This window comes from Cheilinus undulatus, linkage group 10 (genome assembly GCF_018320785.1).
Source record: "Cheilinus undulatus linkage group 10, ASM1832078v1, whole genome shotgun sequence".
Lineage (NCBI taxonomy): Eukaryota > Metazoa > Chordata > Actinopteri > Labriformes > Labridae > Cheilinus > Cheilinus undulatus.
This window is the reverse complement of record NC_054874.1, coordinates 32,524,580-32,548,895: the sequence shown is the minus strand read 5'-3', so window position 1 is coordinate 32,548,895 and position 24,316 is coordinate 32,524,580. Positions and strand designations below refer to the sequence as shown.

Sequence of the window (24,316 nt, the reverse complement as noted above, 5' to 3'; positions counted from 1 at the left end):
ATCACTAAAATTCCAGTTGGCAACCGTTTTTACATGAGAAGGATGAGACTGAAACCAGCTAGTAACAGATTTGTGGTGACAAAACGTTGTCAAACAGTGAGTTTAGTTTTCATGAAGGAAACTAACATTAGACAAAAATGTAACTATTTCTATGTTCTATGTTCACCTTTCAAAATCCATAATAAATCTGTTGAAATCCAAGTAAATATGAGGGTAAAAGAGGTAAGAAACAGAGAGAGCATGGGCTGTTAGGTAGGATGAATCTGTAGCTTGTCTAGCTGTCAGTGATAGAAAGCAGGGGTCACAGATTTTGCAAGGTGCTTGGAGACTATAAGTATAATGTGGCATCAGATTCAGATAATAAAAATAAAGGGTCTGACTAAATTTTAATCACTTTTTATTGACTCAAAATTAGAGTTTTCTTGTCAAGTAAAACTAGAGTACATCTATAAGTGTAGGAAATTACCAAAATGTGACATAAATTAATAAACATTTTAATCTTGAAATTAGGACTAAATTTAAATAACTGTAAAAATTATGTGGTGGGCAATAACAGAATTAACATCTGCCACAAAATTAATATATTTATGTTCCTTCGTAATTGGTCAAAATAATTTTTATGTACTTTCAGGCCTGTTTGAATATTTTCATTATTGATTAGTCTAGTGATGTGTGCAGAAGTGGGTATACCCTTAGTTTTAAAGCAAAGTATGCTCTATGGTGACAAAAAATAAGTGGCTCTACCCCGTACTCCCGCGTATACCCTGCACACCACTACTAGCCATATCATAACTATGTTATTATATAATGCATTTTGTTTATTTTTGGGCGTACACTGAAAAGAACATGAATGCATGGCTATTTCAGATTATAAATAAAGTTTAATACAGATCTCTTCTGTAATGTTACCTATTTGAGAATTTATATTTTTTGCTACAACAACAACAAAAAGAAAAAAAAGAAAAAAAAACCAAAATATTTTAAAACAGTACACTTGCATTAATTAATAACTATTTCTACTGCCAGCCCATTTATGACACTGCAAATGCTTACAAATAAATCTAAAAAAAAAAAAAACAGTGTTGTCTGCCTCCTCATTTATTACGAACTCGACACAGACAGATGTTCTCAGAGTTCGGTTCTTGTTGGTTCATCACTCTCCAGGTGTCCATCCATCTTTTGGAAGCAAAAGTATTTAGAAAAAAAAAAAATCTAAAATTAGATGTCTTAGAGAACTGAAGTGCTGCTTTAGTCTCTGAGCACAACAAACATCCAACTTACCTGATCTGAATAGCACCCACCCCTGGAGACAAATTTCCATGATGTCACCCTCCTCAGGGATTCACGGAGGGAAGCCGACAGTTCATGAGTGTCACGCACCTAACCAGCACATACATACATTATGGATGCAAGTATGACTTCTGTCACACCATCAGCCTGCTTGTACCTCAACATACATATGCTTGCTAATATCGTCTGTAAAACTGAGCTGTGAAAGTTAATACCTCTTTTATTTGAGTCAACATTTTCTTTCCCATTTGAAAAACTGATATTATTACAACCCCAAATCCAGTAAATGTATATGTATAAACGTGGTGTAAAATGTATAACGGAAAGCAGAATGCATTGATTCGCAAATCTCATAAACCCCTATTTTATTCACAATAGAACATAAATAACATATCAGATGTTGAAACCGAGACATTTTCACCATTTCATGAAAAACATTAACATATTTTGAGTTTTAAGTCCCATTTTTGTATGATGTAGGATCTAGCTGCTCCACAGCCCTGGTTCTGCTTTGACAGATTTTTTTGTTTAATGATGTGCCAAATGTTTTCTGATGGTGAAAGGTCTGGACTGCAGGCAGACCAGTTCAGCACCCAGACTCTTCTGCTCTGAAGCCATGCTGTTGTGATGGATGTGGAATGTGGTTTAACATTGTCTTACTGAAACATGCAAAGCCTTTCTTCAAACAGACGTTGTCTGGATTGGAGCCTATGTTTCTCTAAAACCCCTGTTTACTTTTCAGCATTGATAGTTCCTTTCCAGATATGAAAGCCCCCCAAAATAAAGACCCTAATGCAACCCCATACCATCAGAGATGCAAGCTTTTGAACTGCACTGATAGCAGGCTGAATGGTCCCCCTCCTCAATGGTCCACAGGAACTGGTGTCTGTGGTTTCCAAAAAGAATTGAAAATTTTGATTAATTAACCACAGAACAGTTTTCCATTTTGCCTCAGTCCATTTTAAATTAAATCAAGGGAAGACGATGGTGTGGGAACTTAGCTGTAACTTCTAAAAAGGATGACCGGACACTGCGTTTGTCTTTTTCTTCACTTTACTTCGAACAATGAAGCATTACTACAAGGTTGCATGGCATACTCTCTCTTGTTTCCATTCATTCTTGTTACATTTCTCAGGCATACTTTACATCACTTTTCTACACTGCTTTATGGCATACAAAACTGCAGTTTCAAAAGATTAACAGATGCATACTGCCACCTTGTGGTCAGTAGAAGTAACTGTTCAATAGTCTAAAAATCATGAACTTAAGTGCTTCTAACTGAGATAAACCTATTTTAGCCTTTTAACTAAATGTAAACTACGTTAACTACTGTATCAATGAATTAAAAATACAACAAGTGGCATTTCTGGATTGTTTTCACATATGGCTTCTTCTTTGCATGATACAGCTTTAACATGCAGTTGAGGATGACACAGCCAACTGTGTGGACAGACAAAGACTTCTCGTAGTGATTCTATACCCATGCAGTGATTTCCAGAACAGAATCATGAATCTTTTGATATTAGGTTCTGTATATAGTGGGTTATTCAAGGTCTTTGCATGGTCTTTGTCTCTGTAAAGTGTCTTGAGATAACTCCGGTTATGAATTGGTGCTATACAAAGAAAGATTGATTAATTGACTGACTGAATTTCACAATGAAGAACATTTTTCTGAAATTGTTCCACAATTTTTAGACTTTTTTTTTTTTTTTGCAGATTGGTGAACCCTTCTTGACTTTTGAGACTCTACCACTCTAAAACACTCCTTTTATACCCAGTCATGTTACTGATCTGTTGCCAATTAATCTAAAAGGTAACAAAATATCCTCCAGATTAGCACCACTTACTTTTCTAGTGTTTTGTTGTTCTGTCCCATGCTTTCAAAATATCTTGCTGTCATCAAATTGTGAGCAAATATTGTTCATGAAAAGGTAAAGTGTCTATGTTTCTATATCTTTTATGTTATGTTCTATTGTGAAAAATATGGGTTTTTGTAGAGATTGCAAATCATTGCATTCTGTTTTAATTTACATTTTACACTGCGCCCCAACTTTTTTTGGAATTGAGGTTGTAAAATCTCTTCACCCCTCACCTTCATGCAGTTCAAACAGGCATCTCTGAAGTCTGTGCTACTGCTGCAGCTCACAATACTGATTGATGAATTAAGAATCACTTCAGACGCTGAACGCAGCTTCTCTTGTTCCTTACATGCAGCACAAAACACAAAAACACACCATAAGGTCCTCAATGACACTCTTATACAAATGTTTTTTCTTTAAACAGATAAATGATCATCAGAATAATAATAAATCAAATTAATTTCCCCATCTCCAAGAGCCCAAAATGTGCTTTTCCCATAAAAACCGTGCACAACTTTGTTTTTCTTAGTTTGAAATGATAAAATGTTGATCATAATACTGGTTGTAACCCAGTAATGTTTGCCATTTTCTTCCTGATAAAAAGGAAATTTCAATAAATTGGTTTTAACTTTTGTTGATTTATTTTCCTATCAAAAGATGCCAACAGAAATCATATCACATTACTAGAAAATTACCTAATCAAAACAAACAGTGACAAGCATGAATAAAGAGATGTCTGTATTTCTGGTGTGTTTCTCAGACTTGCTTCTTGTCTGCAGTTTTGGGCTTTCAGTGCGTTCTTCAGCTCAGTCTGCAGGGCTGTTGTTACTCTCTGCCTGTTGTTGTTCAGAATATCCTCCAGGTGGTGCTCTATCAGCGCCTCTGTGACTTTGGGAGGAGTACAGACAACAAAACAGCAATCAAATAACAACTTCAATCCAGTGTTTTTGATTAAAGATATGGGCCTCGTCTCACCCATGATGTCAGAGAGCTGGCAGGTGAAGGGGTCAATGTGCTGCAGGAAGAGGAAAAGCAGGAGGCTCTGCTGTATGGGGGAAAGATTCAATTCTTGTTCTGGCTCTTCAGAGTTTTCTTGTTCAACCGTGTAAACAGTGCCAGAGCTGTGCACAAGATCTGCAGAAGATGTTCAAACAAGTTTTTTTTTAAGTAATAAATGAAACGGGAAACGAAAAAGTTAGCATGGTTTTAAGTATTTTTTACCATACATGGCAAGTCTACACTGGTTACAAGCAGAGATGTACAGCTTTGGGTTACAAAATCAGAACAGGTACGTCACTTTGTGGAAATGGGGGCCGTACCTTCGGGTGAGGCAAGTGATTGCTTTAAAGTTTGCTTATATAATTCTAGCTATAAAACTTGATGTTGCTTAAGCTGAAAGATTTAGCCAATGTTTACAAAGCCTTCTCCTCAGCATGTATTAACAGCACCATCTCCTCAGACTAATGTAATCCTGTTTCCTCACTGACAGCAAAATTGTGACAAAGGTTCTGCAAACACACAGCCAGAGACTGCAGCTGACTTAAGTTTTTATTGTTACTATGAATGAATGAACTGACTGTGATTAAGAGTATGTGGTTTTACTTCAATTGTGATTCATTGTGTAGTCTAAAAGGGGAAAAAACAGATTATGCAAGAGACGATTCTAAGAAATCAGCCAGTTCTTTGCTTTATCATGACTTGACTGGACATCTCCATTGCATAAAGTTTCCGTAGCAGGGAGGGTTTCATTTGTGGTGATTATGTCAAATTTCAGACACATTTTTCTATATTTGGTTTTAAAAGATTCCAATTCAGCCTGCTGTCTTTGTAAGGATTTTTGACAGTTTTTTTTAATTAAGGGTCAATTTTGGACTAAACTCATGGATGAATACAGTGAAGCTAACTGTTGGAAGGAGTTCAAGTATCTTGTAGGTCGTTTCCACCAAGCAGTTCGGTTCAGTTCGGTGCGGGACGGCATGCTTTTTTTGGCGTTTCCATAGAGAAGGGGTCCCAAAAAAAGCGAACCGTACCGTCCCACTTTTTGGCACCCTTCTATAGGGATGCCATTCTTACCTAACCGTACCAAAAAGGTGGAGCTACACACACAACAATAGGGGCTGCACTGACGTCATGTCAGCGCGCGACTCAGCTGCTCGCCTCCGGGCTTCAAAGACGGAAGTCTGCGCTGTGAGAAGCGGGCGAAAACAGGAGAAAAATGGACCAATATCTGCCTAAATGGGAAATATTTGGACTCGACGGAGATCCTAACTGTTTCCTAGTCTATGGATATTGATGTCTGGCCACAAATCAAGTTTCCTGACGTTTGGCTGGATGATTTTAAGAACACAAAGCAGAACCTGAAGGCTCACATCAGCCTGATCCATCCGCGATGGATGAGAAACTAAATTAATGCATAAGTTTTGTGAATACGAAGCCTTTGAACAGTTCATTCACATCAGTAACTAGTTATTAATCTACATCTTACGTTAGATAAACTGTGAAAACATCGCTCTGTGGTTGTTTAACGGGCTCGTAAAACTTCAGGCTGCAGACTATTTTTAAATGAGATCAGCGCACCCCAGATTTCTGACTTAATCTAGGTTGATTTTAACTCCAGCAGAACTTTAACTTTATTTTTTAATGCGGCGAATTCTCACAGTACAGCTCTAAACTTTCATAGTTTGTCGTATAAACTGTTCTAGACTAGATATATTCACATGTTAACGTAGCGTTACAACTCAAACCATCTCTATACACGTATTCCATCAGCTGAGGATCTTTACTGACAGCGGTTAACATCATTCAGATGTACTTATTTTTTTGAAGCACTTTCAGCTGAAATAAAGCTATTTAATGTTTATTCCCGACTGATTTCTGTCCCTCATCCTTTCTATAACTCTGCAGCTGGAACAGCTGACTCGCGCTGTCTGTGACTTTACATGCATGCTTTCACAGCCCCACCCACCAAGAGAGCACGGGTGTCTGTGGAAACGCAAACTATTTTGGGGTTTAGCGTACCAAACCATACCAAACCGAACTGAATGAAACCGGACCCCCTGATGGAAACACGGCTCTAGGGTCTTGTTTAGGAGTGAAGGTAGAATGTGATTGACAAGAGGGTTGGTACAGCATTAGCAGTGTTGGAGGCCTTTTATAAGACCATCCTGGTGAGAAGAGAGCTGAGTCAGAAGGCGAAGCTTTTGATTTACCCTCACCTACAGTCATGAGCGTTGGGTAATAACTGAATGACTGATGATGAGCTTGTAGATACAAGCGGTCAAAATGAGATTCCTCAGGAGGGTGGCTGGGCACAGCCTTAGAGAGGGTGAGGAGCTCGGACAGTTGGAGAGACCTCAAAGTAGAGCTGCTGCTTCTTTGCATCGAAAGTTGCCAGTGGTTCAAGCATCTGATCAGGATGCTTCCTGGTCGCCTTCTTGTGGCATATCCAAGGGGGAGGAGATTCTGTGACCCTGGGGGCAGTCCCAGAACTTTCTGGAGGGGTTATATAATCCATCTGGCCTAGAAGCACCTTGGAAACCCTCAGAAGAAGCTGGAAGATGTTGCTGGGGAGAGGGATGTCTGGGTTGACCATGACCCAACCTTGGATAAGCGGAGGCAGACAGTGGATGGTTGGATTGATTTTAAACCAACCCGTTCCTTTCCAAGAATTTGACATTAGAAATCAGTTCGGTATTTTTCATGCAATACATTTTCAATAGGAATGCGCAACATTATTGGCATATTGGTATCAACAGATATTTGCTCAAAAAGGTAATTATTGATTATAGCAGATTTTAACATTTCTTTTGATAATTGCAACTGATATATCAGCTGTAAATATAAATCTTTATTTAAATTTGTCATATGAACAAATAAGTTTGTGGAGTTTAGGGCAGGGCCAACAGACTGACATCAGCAGAACTTTTTCTTCTGTTCATTCTCATTCCTTTCATTTTAGAGTGTGCTTATGGGACTGGAGTTTGTTTCTTTGTTTATCCTTACACTTTGAAATGTGTTTTAGGGACTAAAGTTTAAGGTCTATATTCTTTTTATATATCAGTACTGATATCAGTGTCAGCTAAAAGAAATTGGTAAATACTGGCAAATGTGGTATCTGCAGAAATGCAATACCCTGCATACAAAATCCACAAGCCAGTTTTGTGCAAAAGTACCATTAATTCAGTAAATACTTGAATGCAACACAGATTACCATCTGTGATGCATCCTTTTCAGAAAAAAGAAACACAGATGTTGATCACAGCAACACAATGTTTTTAATAATTTTTAAGAGGAAACGAAGAAAAGATTTAAAGTGCAGCATAATTGTATGGTTTCAAAACCACACACACAAGTTATTATGGTCAAAAATAAATATGAATCTTTTAAAATCCTTTTTTTTTTTTTTGCTTTAGGACATAATGGAAACCAGACAGTGCAATGTCAAACTTAAAACACAAAACTTTTCCCACACTCCAGACCTCTGCTGTGAGATTTTTTTTCAGCGTGGATGTAAGAAGACTTTATAGTTTCAGGAATAAATGTTTAGAATCAGCATAAACCACTTGCGCAGATTAGTTGCACATGGAGATAATTCAAAAAAGATGTCTTTCCCTCCTGTAACCCAGATTTGTGATGGGGTCATGTCTCCAAGTGCTGTCCTTAAATATGTTGTGATTGTTTGTTCATTGTTCTGTTTGGTGTTTTTTTTCCTCTGTAAGCACTCCTCTTATTCAAACTATGGGCTTTTGTGATCCATTAAAGTTTTTTATGGGAAGCTCTAGGATAGGGCTGTGTTTACATTCTCCAACAAATAAACCCAGGTGGTTGGAACTAGTATTTTTCCATTCAGGCCTTGTAAACCAGATGTAACAAATCTGAGTCTTTCAGGGTGTCTGTTTTTAAGACTGGATTAACTGTCCTTGACCACAAACCAACTTCAAGATGAACATGCATCCTGTCCAAGAAAACTGGCCATTACAGTTCCCTTAGCCGAAGACCAAAAATGCCTCCTTGTCATGAGTGAGTGTTGTGGTTTTTGTCTACCTTTAAAGGGGGAACAGTGAAGGCTGTGCAGGCCCAGGTCTTCACAGTCCAGATGTGCAGGGAGGGTCTGGAAGAAGGTGGAGGGGCCTGTGACAGGGACAGTACTGGGGCTATACACCAGCACCTGAACACGTGAAGTCAAGGAAGACTCAGATATTTAAGAAACCTGGGCTACAACAACTGAATTAACACAAAGCAGAAGCACTTTAACATCAAGGAAAAGATTAGGGGTATAGAATATTAATGGCATGTTCAAGGTATTGACAGATATCTTATAAAGTTAATCACAACTATTAGCAGATATGAACACTGTACACATTTACATCTGAAATGCGACTACATATTGACAGAGTCTATGGGAAAGTTTGTGCAGTTTAAAACACATACAATGGCCCCACCGGAGTTGATTTTTTTTCTCATTCCTTAAAAATTTCCAGTGTTTGGAGGAGTGAAGTTTCTGGTCAGAACTACAGCTAGTTAAATTTTTTGCGCTTGAGAAGAATGAGTTCTCAAGTGTTTATTTCAAGGCTTTGTCAGGGAACCACCTTACAAACCTGTTATTTTGAAGAATACATTTTAATTTGAAAGGGTATGCTCAATGAAAAGGGCCACTTTTAATTTAGCACTCTGCATGCTCACTGTTGTCAGCACACTGCTACAGTGCTGCCTGTGGCTCTCAAAAAGGAAGATGAAGTTTTGATTCTTACAGTTAAAAGTACATTTTTAAAATGACGTATGTTTACTCCAAAGAAACACATTGTTTTTCATTCCTCAATGTGTAGAGCTAGGAAAAAAAAATCTAGTTTATGTTGTTTGTCTAGTCTGTCTGTTTTTAAATCAAATACAATTATATATAGTGTAATAACAACATTAAAATTAATATTCATAATAATTGTAGAATGAAGAAAGATAGGGTGTAATACAGAGGTTTTCAAAGTGTGGGCGAGTGAGCCTCCCCTAGGAGAATGTAATTTATTCTGCGGACCCCCACCCCACCCCAAAAAAGGATTTGAAAAATGTAAACTATATTTTCAAACCTTTGTCTAATCTGTAAAGATTTTTATGTCTAACATTTAATATTCTTGATACTTAGGTTTGCCTGTATCTTTAAACATCAGTTATTTGGTTTCAGTAATTAACTTATTGCCAGTACCACCTGATTTTTATGCTCTGCACTCTAATTTAGTGGGAACCATGAGTGTGCATAAGAGTGGACCATCCTGCACCTTCAGCCCTGTCTGGAACTCACTTAAGATCACTGTTGGTGCCAAAAACCTGCACCTGCAGAGGCTGTCCTGGTGTTTAAGGTGCTAAACATTTCAGTTACCTTCAGTGACCAAAATTCCTTCTACCTCCTATCAAAAAAGTCCCCTGACTTAGTGCCTTGACTCATGACCCCAGGGTTTGCAGAGCCTTATGCTATCATTAGTGCATACATCTTTGCAAATTAAACAGAATCAATGTTGAGCATCATCAGGACCAATGCAGGAAAATCCTTACTTTAAAAATCGACTCTAGTCTCCGAAGTAACTATTAATCTGTCCACTTTGCACCACACACAGCAAAGTTAGCAAAGCAAATCACCTTTTTCTCTAGTTTATGGGTCCACACCTCCCCTGAGGTCCTGTGGCGCCCCCCAGGGGAGGCCCGCCTCACGCTTTGAAAACCCCTAGTGTAAGATAAATAGTAAGTCACTACTCAAAGCTTCAGACCGAAGGTAATGTTTGAATTTAGGTCAGTCATCCTCTGTCGCCGTGACAGTCCTCTCTAAAATCCATGCTACTGCTGACCTGGCACAAATGTGCCTGTTGATCTCACACTACATCTGAAGCTGACAACAAACATCACCCTTCCACCCACAATGCCCAATTTAGGTTTCTCTGAAAATTTTCTGGCTTTGTGAATCATACTATCAAACCCATAAACATGACAGCTAAACTGCTCTGTAGTTCTCCCAACTGGCATTTCTTTAACAACTAAAAACACATTTGATATCCAAAGTGGTGCTCCAGTCTAGTTGTTTTCAGTCATGACTAGCCCTTACTCTCTGGTGAGTGAGGACTTAAGTTTCCTAAACCTCACCACACAGAGGAAGAGCGCAGCCCCAGTCCAAAGGGAGTAATCCACTGTTTCCCAGCTGTGCCCCATGACCACAGACTTAAAGGTGCTGACCCTCATCCCTGCTTACACATTCAGCTGGAGACCACATCACGGTCCAATGATGTGAGCTGAACCACGTCCTCTGTAAAAAGCTGAGAGGCCACCACAACAATTATACTCGGCAATTCAGCTGCAACTTCAAATTCTTTCCATGCAAACAGACAAAGGATATTTGAATGCTGGTAAGTTGAGTTGTCAGATGTGGGTACTGCAGCACACAGGGGCTCAGGAGTGTGACAGGCTGGATGCAGAGTTCCCCAAACAAGCCGTGATCCATGGCTGCAGGGGGGATACTGAGGGGTATCTGACCTCCACAAAAAGGGTGACCTCCGAGACACCAGCGTCCTTTTATCACACTCCCAGGAGGCCTTTAAACCCAAAAAATTTGTTTCATTTGTTTGTGTCATTATTAGATAAGCATTGCATCAGTTGGGTTTTATTATTGGAGTGGAAAGTATTACTGGCATAATATTGGTATCTGCAGATATTAGCTTAAAAAGTTACAAATTAGTACCTGAAATAATACATTTCTGCAGATATTTCCAACCAATTTATTGGCTGTTAGAGAGATATTTTGGTATTTTTAAAATTTGGTTGTATAATGTACTGGGCAATAGTTATGGCATTAGCGTTTCTGTGTGTGTTGCTCCAAAGCGTGCTGGGTGCATGAGCAAGCACGCTAGGCTATTCAGTACTGTAGACAGGTACAGTTTGTCCAAACAATTTAGTGAGTTTTCTGTAAATGCCAAAAAAAATTTATCTCAAATGTACACAATATCGAAGAATTTTGAAGTGTTTATTTTTCCCCCAGAAAAACTCTGCATTATTGTGCAATGCAACTTTCAGCTATGTGTTCTTCCCCCTCAGCACGTCACTATCTCCTAGTCTCTCTTTTTGGGAGAAAAACACTTCAAAATTCATTGATAAAGCGTGAATTTGAGCCAACATTGTTTTATTTTGGTCCATACAACTCACTAAATTACATGCAGAAACTGTACCCTTCTTCAGTGCTGACTAGCCTAGCTTCCTTATGTGATTACCCCAAGCATGCTCTCAAAAAGGGGCAACATACTGAAATCACAGAAGGTTAATGCCATTGTTAAAGCCAAGTACCTGAAACAAACCAACTTCAAAGTACCCAAATATCCCTTCAAACCCCGCCTATATCAGCAATATGTGCGATTAAGTTTGTGGAGTCGTATTAGGCAGGACCAGCAGACCTACATCAGCTGAAGTCTTTGTCTTGTTTGTTTCTTTATTTCATCCTTAAGCTTTAAAATGTGTTTTAAGGACTAAAGTTTGTATCAGCTAAAATTAATCTGTAAATATCGGCATACTGGTTATCTGCAGAATTCCAATATTGTGCACCCCTTGTTATCACTTCTCTACTAAGAGTGATATAACTTTGATACACACAAAAACTGCCCATTGAAAATAATAAAACAGAATTACTGACTGTGTGCGACAGGTGACATCCAACACCAGCGGTGGTTGGTCAGCCCATGCGATTCTTCTCTTAATATTCCCTCTACAAGAACACACACTCAAAAAATGTTGCTTGTGAGGAGCAAAGCAGGAAAAGGCTTAACTGAAGTAGCAGGACACGTTATCATTTCATTTTTTAAGCTAACACACAGAGAGGGATTTTGATTCCTCTGTACTCTTTCTGATCAAAACAGATTTGTATCTGTTTGTTGAAAGTGTTTGCAAATCCAACTATTTCTCAAAGCAGGCTTGTAGAAGGTATAATTATGGTCTTGAAAAGACAAAATCCCACACACAGTTCTTGCTTTAAATTACCATTGATTAGAATAGTCCTTCTAATGGTGATGCAAAACAAGAGCAGCATGTGTACATTAATTTTCAAAATTCAAGTTACTTTATTTAATAAATCAAATTAAATTGCAATTAAAATAAAAGTTTCTGTTTTTAATCCCAATTCAACTCCCTTTATTAAAGGGAAGGAAAATTTAAGACCAAAAAATATTGGCAGAAATAATTCAGGTTCAGGCACTTAAAATGTTTTTTTTTTTTTTTAAATGTAAAAGACCTTTAATTCATTGTTCTAGAAATATTAAAAATACAGCAATGCATATCGGTGCAGTTATCATTTGGATTATTTTTGCCAGTGGTTTTTGGTCTTAAACTTTCCACCCCTTTTCTGAAGTTTCCCTTCGATGAGTCGGTCTGAGAGACACCAGAAATGTCCAGTTGTATCTGCTTTGCATATGTAGTCTTCTGTTTTTTGAAATTCTGTAGAGAATTGTTTGTGGTGAAAACTTTTCCCAACATCTGTCTGATACTAAGAGTAAGTGACTTCCTAAGTGGAAACAGACCTGCTTTTAATTTGAAAGAAATTAAAGAACCTTGGGCAGCTCAAAGACTATGACATGAACTTAACCATGGGGAAGGGAACTTGTTATGGATTGAAAAGGAAACAAGTGAACAGGAAAAAGGTGAATGTTTGATAACACAAGGTGTAAATGACTTTTGACTGGTCCCCTGAGCTGTCTAAGAGTTTTTTTTTTTTTACATTAAATGAGACATGAAGGAGCAGTGGTGTCCTCATCTTTCATCACTGTGGCTGCAGGGATAGGCTTGAACAAAATGATAAATGCATTAAGCTGACAGCCCTAGTTTTAAGTGATACTAGTTTATTGATAAATATTATTTATCATAAAAAAAACATGCATAGTTAGAAGCCATACCTAAATTCTCGCCGGAAGATCTGTTGACCAAGTTTGAATAAGAAGTTGATTTTGATCTATGAATTTATAAAAAGAGCACATCACATTTCTGCTGCCCACTTTAGAAGAATATTGTGGATGCTACTTATCGGGAGGAAAAGACCCTACCTTTGCATTAGCCAAGCTGAATGTGTGTAGGAGTGCTTCTATGTAAGCACACCACCCTGGACCAAGAAGACTTGAATCTGTCACCTGAAGAGTGCAGTAGGGACAAAACGTTTAAAAATTGTTTTAATCTTGGTAGTATTATTAAGGCCAGCAAAATGTTTGTTATTGTTTATTGTTTCTAATACCTGAAAAGACAGGAGAAATCTGAGGGAACCATGCCGTTCAGTGAAAGCACATAGCTCCTCAGGGTCAGGCTGAGGACATGACCATGCACAGTGAAACATGCTCTCCTTCAAATCTGTGAGGACTAATGCAGAAGAACAGATACTTCACAGTGCAACAACAACAAGTGTGGCATTTGAAAGTCAGATATGTGTTGCTACCCATACCTGGCTGGAGTTTGTCCATGTTAATCCCTGCACACCAAGGACCAGCTGCTGCAACTGGACCAAGAGTAAACCATGTTACAGCATTCATGCTTCACATCATTTCTAGAGATGAAATCCCAGCAATTGTTGATATCTGCAATTTTCCATTTTATCATCAGCACAGAGGGAAACAACACTTATTTTTTAGGTGATGTTTTCTTTTAATCTTTACTTTACAGTATTCTGTTACTGGCTTAAATTAAAACTCCTTCTGCCCAACAGTGACCAATCTGTCATGCATTTTCTCTTTTAACTTGCATTTATCATTCGATTCACCAGAAATTCTGCATTACACTTTTCACTACACCATATAATTTTCACCCTGTTAAATAAAAGGGATGGTAAAAATTACAATATCATTCCTATTTTATACTGAAACTAAGCTAAGATTAGGTTTGTGTTTGTTTTACATGGAAAACGCATCAATAGATTACTACTGCAAAAGTTGACTGCTATTAAAACTTTTTACAGGGGGCTCACTTCTAAATTTAAACCTGGGCTCATTTTTTCATTATTTATCTGAAAATAAAAATGCATGTGCTTACTTTAGGCTTTTCATATCCTTTGAAAACTATGGGTGAAGTCTTACCAGTGCAGTTCAGACTTTGAACAGGAACTCGTTTTTCAGTCCACAAGAGTACCAAAAGACCTCCAGTACTCTTTAAACCATGCTGCTGCCTCTGCCTTCTCAAACACATGATCAACCGCAGCACCTGGATTAATCAACACACAAAGCACAAACTCCTGTTTATAGCTAGCTAATGCTAGCACACACGGTAGGCTGATAATTTATGCTAAATAGCTTCAAAGCTGGATTACAACCCTTCAGTTTAGAAACAACAGCACATACCTTAAGTAAAAAATAACCGAACCCATAAATGTCAGTGGCAAGCTTTATGTTAGAGGCTAAAGCCTTAATTTAAACGATTACCTGCTGTATTTCTCTAATCATCTTGAGAGAAGAGTCACAATTGAAATGTGACGCGCGCTAAATGGAAGATTTAGGATGCGCGCGATCAGCATGATGACCACTAATCATTTTTCCTTCAAGCTCTACCACAGGAAACAACACTGTAAAAATAAGGGGGTTGGAAGTCAAACTATTATCTAAGATTAAAATTAAAGGTTTGTCTCATGAACATAACAATTTACCTTAAAAGGCTGTAAGGCACCTATATGAGAAAACTAAATTAGGCTAAGAAATGCTGACTTAATCTACCAACTAAAGAAAGGGTGTCAAACTCAAGGCCCGGGGGCCAAATCAAAAATCAAACGATCTTTCTATTATAACTGGCCCACCAGTATGAGGTCTGCAGATTTCCTCTAGTAAACATGGAAATCTAAACTTGATGATTTAAAATATCCTTGTTAAATAAAAAAATATGGAAAAACTAAAGACTGAAAATTACGGAAGAGTATTAGGGCCACTGGAAAAAAAAAAATTTTGAGACAAATTTTTTTTTTCAATTGTGAGAAAAAAGTCAGAATTCTGAGTTTAAAGTCAGAATTCTGAGATTAATCTCAGAATTCTGAGAAAAAAACATTTGAGACTTTTTTTTCATTTGAAGAAAAAACTCAGAATTCTGACTTTTTTTCTCAGAATTCTGACTTTAAACTCAGAATTCTGACTTTAAACTCAGAATTCTGACTTTTTTCTCACAATTGAAAAAAAAAAATTGTCTCAAATTTTTTTTTTTCAGTGGCCCTAATACTCTTCCGTAGAAAATAATTCAATAAAAAGTTAAAAAAAGTGGGGAAAGAAATTAATGTGGTCTTTTCATATTTCTAATTTTGCATATCACAATTCTGACTTAAAATGTGATTTTGACTTTTTTCATGTTTTGACCTTCAATATTAACAATTTAAAATTCTAAGTCATATTTTTACCTTTTAAACTTGTGATTTTGACTGTCTATCTCATGTATTTGCCTATTAAAAACAGTGTTTTGCCTTTAAATTTCGTGTTTTGACCTTTTGAACTAAAAATTTTGACTTTATATCTAAGATTTTGAGCCTTTAAACTTATCATTTTGCTTTTTTTTATCTCAGAAGGATTTATTGTCATGTTATTTATATTCCTTCATATTTTACTAATGGTGAAATGAGGTTGACAGTCTATGTTTAAATGTGTCGACCTTGTTTGACTGTAAGGTTAGGCCTAAATTCAGAATCCATGATTGACTTTCACACTCCTGGCCTAAATATTCTGGCCCTCAGAACATCTCATTGGAGCAAATCTGGCCCCAGACTCAATTTGAGTTAGACAACCCTGAACTAAAGTAAAACTGTAAGGGAGAGCTGGGCACAACCTAACACTTTTGGATTTGGTTCAGTCATTTAAAAAGATTATGTCAGTTACATTGATCATGTTGTTATAATACTAACATACACACCTCTACCACAAACTAACACTGGAATAGTGTTCATTTTGACTGCTATTTTTAATTTTAGTCTTAGTCATAATCTTTTGATTACATCTTTTAGTTTTAGTCACATTTCAGTTATTTCTTCCCCTTTTTTTAGTACAGTTTTAGTCAAAGAAAACTCCAAAATATTTTAGTGTAGTTTTGGTCCATAAAAGGTTTTTACATTTTTGTCTTTACATTTAGTCTAAGCATTTATGATCTTGCCTAAATCTGGTACCATGTCATGGTGGTGTGTTCTATGCAAACTGCCAAACCTGGGGTCCCTGCTTTCTTCTGCTAAGAGGCAAAGAAGATACAGATGCATTGTTTTTCGACAGATTTGCCCACAGTGGAGAAATATTGTGGATTTTTAATGTCCGATGAAAACTAAATTATATTTTAGTCTAGTTTTAGTCATCTTGAAGAAAACGTAACTTTTTGTCAGTTTTAGACATCACAGATCTGTCTTTGGCTAGTCTAGTTTTCGTCATGTAAATAAAGGGCTGTTGACCAACACTTTTAGTCACAGTTTTAGTAAAAAGTTAACCCTGCACTGGAATTGTGTTTTTATATTTAACGGCTTTTTGGAAGATTGCACTGAAGGTGACTGAAGTGAAATGTTACAACTTCCTCCATATATGGGGTTAACTGTAACATCAGTAGGGGTTGTTATAACACTTGAAGTTTGCTTGAACCCAATTATTCATATTTACGAAAAGGTTGAAATATAGATTGATATTAAGCATATGTAAATATTATCTCTTAGTGATAAAATATGTAAGAATGTAAATAATATAGAGAAAGATGATATGTATATTTATATATGTATATGTCACTGAAGGTCTCTTGCTTTTTCTTGGTTTTATCTGCAGAACTTATGTCAAAATAAAATGCATGCACATTATTTGACGCCTTTTTAAGATTTTTTTCAACACTTGCATATCCAGATATTTATAAGAGTAAATAAAAATTGGTACCACAAACATAATCTAATATTCTTTATTATATAAAATTTTACAACAATGACGCAGCATATGAAAACAAGATATAAAAACAAAACATATGAGAATGTTTCTCTATTTTTCCTGCCTAGCTTTAACATCACTTTATATGTAAAACTGTAAATATAGACATAGTAGCTATGAATCAATTTCCTTCTTTGGCAGACCATTCCTTGTATCCACCTTTATAGTTACGAGCACTAAAAGAGAGGAGAGAAAAACACATTTAACAACAATAACAAAAAGGAGAGACAAAAAAATATAATAACTGTGTCCTAGAGGAAATATGTACACAGGAAAGATATGTATTTTAAAACATGAGCGATATTAATGCAGTTAACTTGACTTGCCAATTCAATGAAAATATGACTGTATGTGTACATTGACAAATTTAAAGTAAAATATAAATTATTTACTTCACATATCCAAGCTCCTGGGCTTTGCTTGTGGCTTTACCCCCTCGCATTCCCATCTGGCAATGGAAAACCAGCTCAGGAGTATCCAGCGGTGGTTTTGTCACTCCATATTTTGCCTTGAATTCTTCTGGCTCCAGAGCAAAAGCAGCCTCCACTGAATCAACTGAGTAAGGGAGAAATAAAGGAAGCAAAAAGATTCTGTTACATAAATGGTGAGCAAAAAGGAAGATCAAACACCCAATGCAATACAAACAGACTATGGTACTTATACAGCTCATACAACCATACCTCAGAAAGAACTTTGGTCCAAAAACAATTTGGATTAATATCAACACTTGAGTAAAGTGTGGTTATTCAGTCTTGAGTATGATCCACTTTCCTTTATTTTGTGTTTATCTAATTAACAGAATGTTAAAAATCACCATGGATATGAAGTGACCCTGGAATATGTCCCTTATCCACCTCCTCTTTGGTGCGGACATCAACCAGGAGGAGATTCTCACTCTTTCCCAGAAGAGCTTTCAGATCCTCATAGGAGATTTCTGCATTACCTGACAATGGGAGAAGAAACACTGATAAAAAAAACTTTGCAATGTCATACAAAACAATTTTGAATATCTTCATAAAAATTACACATTTTACATGAGTTTAAGTCAAAACTTTCTTAAAATTTCAACACCATCAAAGCCTGTAGAACACACCCTTAAAACCCACCAACTACTGCAGGTAATACGGATCATGCATTAATATGACACCTGACACACCACAGCAGTGCACTAATCAGCCTCACAGCAAGAAGGTTCCTGTTCCTAATCCTCATTTGACAGGGTCTGTCTTTTCTACCTGTACATCCTCCTTTAAGCTTGTGGATATTCTTAGCTGAGGTACTGTTATCTGTTCATCTGAATCTGAAGTTATTGAGAATAACTTTGAAAATCATTACATAGTTGATTTCAGACTGTAGAGGGCTTAGCTGGTAAAGTGTGTTTTCAACTCTCTAATGCTGGCACTCCTACTTTTACTCATCAGACTCTTTGAGTGAGAAGATATGGAGAGAGAGTATGTGGCCCCCACTTATCTTTGATCTACCCGGAAATGGAAACAGTTGCCTTGTTCAGCTTTACTTCAAGGTGAAGATATGAAACTCGTTTGGTGGTTGTTGCTTGAACAACCAGCTGGCATTCCCCAAGGATATGCCTCCAGATGGCTCAATCTGCTGAGTCATTCACAACTACTACGCCATAAATAAAAAGAAACAGGCTGTATCGCAACATGTTTCATGTTAAAGAAGTGTTACTAAAGGCTACAAAACATTTCTTGAACTTGAATAACCTACTATGTGAGGCAGTAAGCAACGACTATGGACCTGTGTTAAGTTATTTTGTCACAAGAACTTTACTTTTCATTGTAAGACTATCCGCAATTCTGCTCACCACAGTTAGATTTTAATCAAAATGTTTTAATTAAGTGTTCAGTTGAATTATTTTTCTTCTCAAAGAAGATCGTGGATGGTATTCAAAAAATCCGACAGGAAATCTGAGAGACAGCAGAAAATATGGAAACACTCACCTGAGCTGGCCATCCTGGTTGATTGAAGCTGTCCTCCTATTGAGGGGTCGTTTCATACGTTATAAACAAACATCTTCTTCCTTATACTCACGACAGATCATTGGATGAAACGCACATGGAAGGCGGGACTTGAACGGAAGGACTTCTGTTGGTAGCCAATAAAATCCATATCATAAGAGTTCCGGAAATCGCCCTTCAAAATAAAAGAGACGTTGAAAGTAAGGGGGGTTACTTCTTGTGCAGGAAAAAATGGAAGCGCTGGTCAGAAAAGAAATTAAAAATAAATGGCTGGACAGGTAAGACTGAGATAGTATTGAAAGGAACTATAATTTGCAAAAATATCTATCAGCAGTTCAAGGTGTCATTAGAAAGAAAATAAGAGAGGAGGAGGCAGTGTTAACTCCACTTAAGTTTGACCATACAGGTTTGATTCAAAGTTTTAAGACATTGTCTTTGGTAGGTAAAAAAAAAAACAAAAAACAATCAGAGGAATACTCGGATTGTAAAACCACAGAACATATACAACACAGTATTACATTGTGGAAAATATAGTTGGGAGAGGATAAGGTGTAATCAATAAATAAAAGCATGAAGGAAGAGAAACTTTAGTATGGAATGGGAACAAAAGGAGAAGGGGCAAAAGAAACAGAAAGTTGTTTTTAAATATTTCAAGGATATATGGGTTTATTTCAAAGCAATTAGTTGTTCTTTGAATGTAGTATGCTTGTGCTACACAATCCAGTACAGTATGTGGCAATAAGCACCTTGTCTGAATCATGATTCAACACACAGTAAAACCTTAAAAAGAAGAGATGAAGTAGTGGTTTCATGAATAAAGATAGGGTTGGATGATTTAAATTCTCAAGAGAAATCAGAAATTACACAGTTCATAAAACATTTTCTCAAAGGGACATGTTTTATATTCATAATTCCAAAAGAAACATGATAAAATATAGGTCTACTTAATGTTTCCAAAGCAAAAGTGCTTCCCTGAGAATGACCTAATATTTATTTAAACATTTTTTTTCTGTAACTTTTATGCTAAACTATTGCATTTCATATTCTATATGTATTATTATTCTTTCTAATTATTGGTCATAAGATCTTTAGCATCCATATTGCGTCCATTACTTATATTGCTTATTCCGTAGGAGGTCATAGTGTGCTGGAGCCGATCCTAGCTGTCATTGGGCAAGTGCTGGGTCACACCTTTTACTGTTGGCCAGTTAATCACAGGGCCGACATATAGAGACAAACAACCAGGTATATTCATACCAATGGGCGATTCAGTATCACCAATTGGCCTAACAAGCATTACTATGACTATGAAGGAAGCCAGAGTTCCTAAAAAAAAGCTCATACATGCACAGATAGAACATGCAAACTCCACACAGAAGGACCTATTGAACTGGAATTAGAACCAGGAACCTTCTTGCTGTGAGCTGACAGTGCTAACCACCAGCCACTCAGTGCTGATTATAAAATGCCTTATAGCTTAAGCCACACTTGAAAGTATGAATAGTTTTAGGTGGCAAAAAGGGAAAAAAACTTTTGAGTTTTAGTCAATTTACTTAGCCATATTTCAAAACTGATATTGATGTAAAACACTCATATTTAATATTCATTTAACAGTCCAGCAATAACGTTCTACTTCTCTGCTGAAAATTGAATTCACTTTTCTTCACAGTTTTTATTAATAAACATCTTTTTTTAGTTTGACTTTGTCTTGTCTTCATAATGATAAAGGTTAGTCAGTGAACTTTTTTGTCATATTTTCAGTTGACTAAATTAACACTGCAGTTACTGTGCTTCCCTGAGATCTTTACAGTCAAAGTAAAAATAATCACTATACAAACTGTTAAATTAAATATCTCTGCTCACAGATGAATAACAGCTGAGATGAGAAAAAGAATAATGACAAATGCAGTTATTTCACACAGAATGAGGAAAACAATGGATGAATTGAACTGTTATAATTGAACAGTCACTAGATCTCAATCCAAATCTTCATTAATTCAATATTTTGGTCTTATTATTGAATACCCCCATTTTAGTTGAAAAGACATAAGTAACCCCAGACGTTGGTAGAGTTTTTATCAAAATAACTTTTATTTATATCAAAGGTTTAGGTCAGCATGTAAATAGGAAAAATAATTAAACAATTTAAAGAAAATCCAGCCACAAAACAATAAAAGCAAACAGTACATTAAGTAAACAGAGGTTAATTTGCCAGCAAATTGACCTGTAGTTTGAACCACTATTTTTTAGCAAAATGACTAATTTGTTAGTGTTATTCAAGGAATACAACTCATCTTGATCCCATTATGTTTAAATATCCCTTGAACATGGAGTGTAAACAACATTTTTATTCTAAAGTTAATCATCAAATATCCCAGAGCTATTTTTTCTAATTACAACATTGTCCTCCCAGCTTTAAGGCCCCTTGAGAGCCCGCCTAAGGGGCCATTTCAGTGTGAAGGGATGGATTGTCAGTGCTGAAGCAGTCTAGTTCACAGAGTCTCCTGAGTGCTGTACGAAGGGTTCCCCAAACCATCAGTGGAGTCTCCCTTTGCCTTTTTGTGCATCTTATACTTCCATATGATCACAGCTGCTATGATGAGAATTAGAAGTAGGGCAACTCCTCCTACTATTACCCCAGCAAACAGCTTCTGGTCAGAGGATTCATGATGGTTGAAGCGCATACAGGAGAACTCTGATTCACCACTACTCCCTGCTTTGTTCACAGCCTGTACACACACTCTAGTCCCGACTTCCACTGAGCTGATCACTCCTCTTCGTGAAATGTCTTTAAACTTCTCGGGCTCCCCTTCACTTCCTTCTATCACCACTTTGTACTCAGACACCACAGAAGAAGGAGCACACCACTTGACCTCTATCTTCCCCCTGTCCGCCCCTGTGCTGATTGGATTCAGCGCCATGATGCGAGGTGGCTGAGGGGGTCTATCTTCCCTGCTGACCCCAGGGCAGAGGCACCCATATTTCTCTAAAAGGCTTGCACAGGGCTCCTGATTTTCTGAGCAGGAGTCATATTTGCAGGGCTGTAGCGGTCCTTGTTGGACTGGAGTGGTCTTCTTGGCAATTTGGATGTCCTCTTCATCTTCATCTAAGGAACTGTAATTGATGCGATGGCGGGTCGTGGGAGGAGAAGTGATGGCAGCATGACTGAAGAAGTGAGAGTTGGGAAGTGGAGAAGCAATCAGAAAAAGGAGAAGTGTAGTCAGGATCCTGCACAGTGACATCATACCTATGGGCAGAAATGACAACTGGTGAGAAAAATCATACAGACATAAATTAATCACAAACATTGTTCATAGTCGACTGTGAAATAATTCAGTCTGGGGCAGGAAATGGCCTACATATTCATGATCAGTGCATCCTCAATGGTATAATAAAAATGACAACAGGAAGTCTGAACATTGAGGTGGAATAAGGGAGCTATGATAATTGTACCAGTGCGTCAAAACACACGGAAACAAAACTCACAAATGAAAGCAAGTGTAACGAAGACTAACAGTGCACCCAACAGAATAAAGTTTATAAGACACAGAACAAAAAAAAACAGCTTTTTGTAAGACTTAAATAATTCTTCAGTGTGTTTACCAAGATATTATTTAATCAAAGTCTATGGCTCGGAAATGCCTCTTTTTTTATATCCAAATATTTGTGGTTTTCTGGTTTCCATCCTGTGCTATAGATAAATAAACACTGAGTGATGGAAGAAAATAATACATCTTTTGGGGTGACCCTATCAGCACCTCTGCTGTCTCCTGGAAACAAGCTAAAAGAGAGCTGTGGGAACCAAAGGACAGAATCTAAACACAAATAGGTTTTAATGTTGAATCTCTTGTTGAATTTAAGAAAAACCTAAAAGTTTTTCTCATGCAAATAGAAGCTATACACAAGCTCACCATTGTTTTGCATCTGGTCAGCATAAGAGTATAAAATCAATTTAAAATGCTGAAAACGTTTTACTGTACCTCTTTGTTGGTGGTAGATTTTTAAGTCTTAGCTCTCTCTTCCTTCTTGTTCGCTCTCTTTCAGTGTGAGCTCACTCTGTTCTCACCGTCTTAAGTTGTTTCCCTTCGATTCCCCTCCTCCTTGACACCCCCTCTTTTTCTCCCCTTAGTGCCTCTCCCACCACCCGCCCCCTTTTCAAAATCGTTTTCATGCTTTTCTTCGTTTTTTTTTTCATGTCATGCCTCCTTCACTTTCTCAGCAGGGCTCCAACCAGACATCATTAGTCTTCTTTTATGTTTTTAGTTTACGTGGAATTTTTCAGGGGATGTGTTTAAGGAGGAAAAGGATTGGGGGCAGACTCACCAGTGCCAGTGTGCTGCTCAGCATATTAATTTGCTTAGCAGCAGCAGGAGGCATGCATGTGCGTGTTCCAGCATGTGTTTGTGTAATCCAAAGGTGTATCTGCCTGTTTTTGATTACGTCTTTAGGAGCTGAACTTCCTGAGTGCTCTCCAGGTGTTGTTGTGGAACTAAACGGCACATAAGGTCACTTCATTGTGTGTTTATGTGCGCCTTTGAGAGTAGGGGGTCAAGAATGCGTACTTGTGTGTTTATATGGACCCCCCCTTCTTCATCTTGTGGCCCCTATTGTGACAAGCTGGAGGGGAACGATAAATTCTCCCTCCATTCTCATCCTTTTATGGGGTGAAGCTGGCAAAGCAGGCGAGTTCTTGCTTTTTCAAAGTGCCTGTGTAGAGCATATGAAAGGAAAAGTACCAATGCAGAGGCCTTTGTCTTTTTCCAACTTTAAAACTCAAAGGAATTACTTTTCCAACATCACTAAAATCCTGATCTGTCCTTTTAGATTAGAGTTCAGCTGAAACAGTGTCTGTTTATTACGAAGTCCATGACATGGAATTTCTCTAAGAGTTTCTCACCAAGTACATGGAGCCAAAGTACACCATAAAACAGCTGACAGTCCAGAGGGGTTGTGAGAGTGTGTACTTTTATGTAGAAATCAACTTGTTATGTAAATAATAAGGAAAATGTTTTATCAACATGTTCAACAGCTGAAAATGGAGACAAATAAATTATTGGTAAATGAATGAAAATGGAAGACAGACTTGAACTTAGAGTCATATATATGTATACAGCAGGAAGTAGTAAATGGATGATGTACAAAAAGGCATAGTTGGGGGAAAACATATCAGATTAATGCACTTTGTGGATTTGTATCCAAATAATAAAACGAAGAACAGTTAAGGGTCAACAGCAAAGATCTAGCAATACCTCGCAAATAGAGACAATGACAC

General features: G+C 37.3%; 3 protein-coding genes across 7 annotated transcripts; all 3 read right to left on the bottom strand.

Annotated features, from left to right (window-relative positions):
- Positions 1 to 473: 473 nt before the first annotated feature.
- On the bottom strand, positions 474 to 14,668 carry zgc:195212 (DUF4554 domain-containing protein). Of its 5 annotated transcripts, none has more exons than XM_041796916.1 (14): positions 14,567 to 14,668; positions 14,225 to 14,348; positions 13,597 to 13,650; positions 13,393 to 13,514; positions 13,208 to 13,291; positions 13,061 to 13,116; positions 11,809 to 11,880; positions 10,525 to 10,720; positions 8,193 to 8,316; positions 4,125 to 4,283; positions 3,916 to 4,037; positions 3,383 to 3,493; positions 1,282 to 1,380; positions 474 to 1,176 (listed from the first exon to the last, which is right to left on the bottom strand). In XM_041796916.1, exons 1-14 carry the CDS (start codon positions 14,585 to 14,587, stop codon positions 1,129 to 1,131), a joined length of 1,392 nt encoding a protein of 463 aa, XP_041652850.1. In that variant the 5' UTR covers positions 14,588 to 14,668; the 3' UTR covers positions 474 to 1,128. The 5 variants fall into 5 exon arrangements, 2 of the variants coding, with proteins under 2 accessions (XP_041652850.1, XP_041652851.1); XR_005992428.1 differs by lacking the exon at positions 474 to 1,176 and adding an exon at positions 2,097 to 2,176 and having other exon boundaries at positions 1,308 to 1,380; positions 14,567 to 14,667; XM_041796917.1 differs by lacking the exon at positions 14,567 to 14,668 and having other exon boundaries at positions 13,597 to 13,729; positions 14,225 to 14,340.
- A 2,357-nt stretch (positions 14,669 to 17,025) lies between these two features.
- LOC121516619 (thiosulfate:glutathione sulfurtransferase-like) lies at positions 17,026 to 19,153 on the bottom strand. The gene is made up of 4 exons (XM_041797992.1): positions 19,027 to 19,153; positions 17,880 to 18,008; positions 17,458 to 17,620; positions 17,026 to 17,241 (listed from the first exon to the last, which is right to left on the bottom strand). The coding sequence occupies exons 1-4, from the start codon at positions 19,037 to 19,039 to the stop codon at positions 17,187 to 17,189; spliced, it is 360 nt and encodes a 119-aa protein (XP_041653926.1). The 5' UTR covers positions 19,040 to 19,153; the 3' UTR covers positions 17,026 to 17,186.
- A 1,972-nt stretch (positions 19,154 to 21,125) lies between these two features.
- LOC121516509 (LRRN4 C-terminal-like protein) lies at positions 21,126 to 23,110 on the bottom strand. The gene is made up of 2 exons (XM_041797836.1): positions 23,025 to 23,110; positions 21,126 to 22,291 (listed from the first exon to the last, which is right to left on the bottom strand). The coding sequence occupies exon 2, from the start codon at positions 22,287 to 22,289 to the stop codon at positions 21,537 to 21,539; it is 753 nt and encodes a 250-aa protein (XP_041653770.1). The 5' UTR covers positions 22,290 to 22,291; positions 23,025 to 23,110; the 3' UTR covers positions 21,126 to 21,536.
- Between the last annotated feature and the right edge of the window lie 1,206 nt (positions 23,111 to 24,316).

Excerpts from the sequence above, each read along its gene's own strand:
- LOC121516509 (XM_041797836.1), bottom strand. The coding sequence starts at position 22,289 with ATGATGTCACTGTGCAGGATCCTGACTACACTTCTCCTTTTTCTGATT.
- zgc:195212 (XM_041796916.1), bottom strand. The coding sequence starts at position 14,587 with ATGATTAGAGAAATACAGCAG. Across the intron at positions 13,651-14,224 it reads TCAAAGTCTGAACTGCACTG|TTGCAGCAGCTGGTCCTTGG; the intron begins GTAAGACTTCAC and ends CTCTTGGTCCAG. Across the intron at positions 3,494-3,915 it reads CCCAAAACTGCAGACAAGAA|GAACAAGAGAAGCTGCGTTC; the intron begins GCAAGTCTGAGA and ends GCTGCATGTAAG.
- LOC121516619 (XM_041797992.1), bottom strand. Across the intron at positions 17,621-17,879 it reads AGGGTCACTTCATATCCATG|TTGATTCAGTGGAGGCTGCT; the intron begins GTGATTTTTAAC and ends TCCCTTACTCAG. Across the intron at positions 17,242-17,457 it reads CAGGAGCTTGGATATGTGAA|TGCTCGTAACTATAAAGGTG; the intron begins GTAAATAATTTA and ends CCTCTCTTTTAG.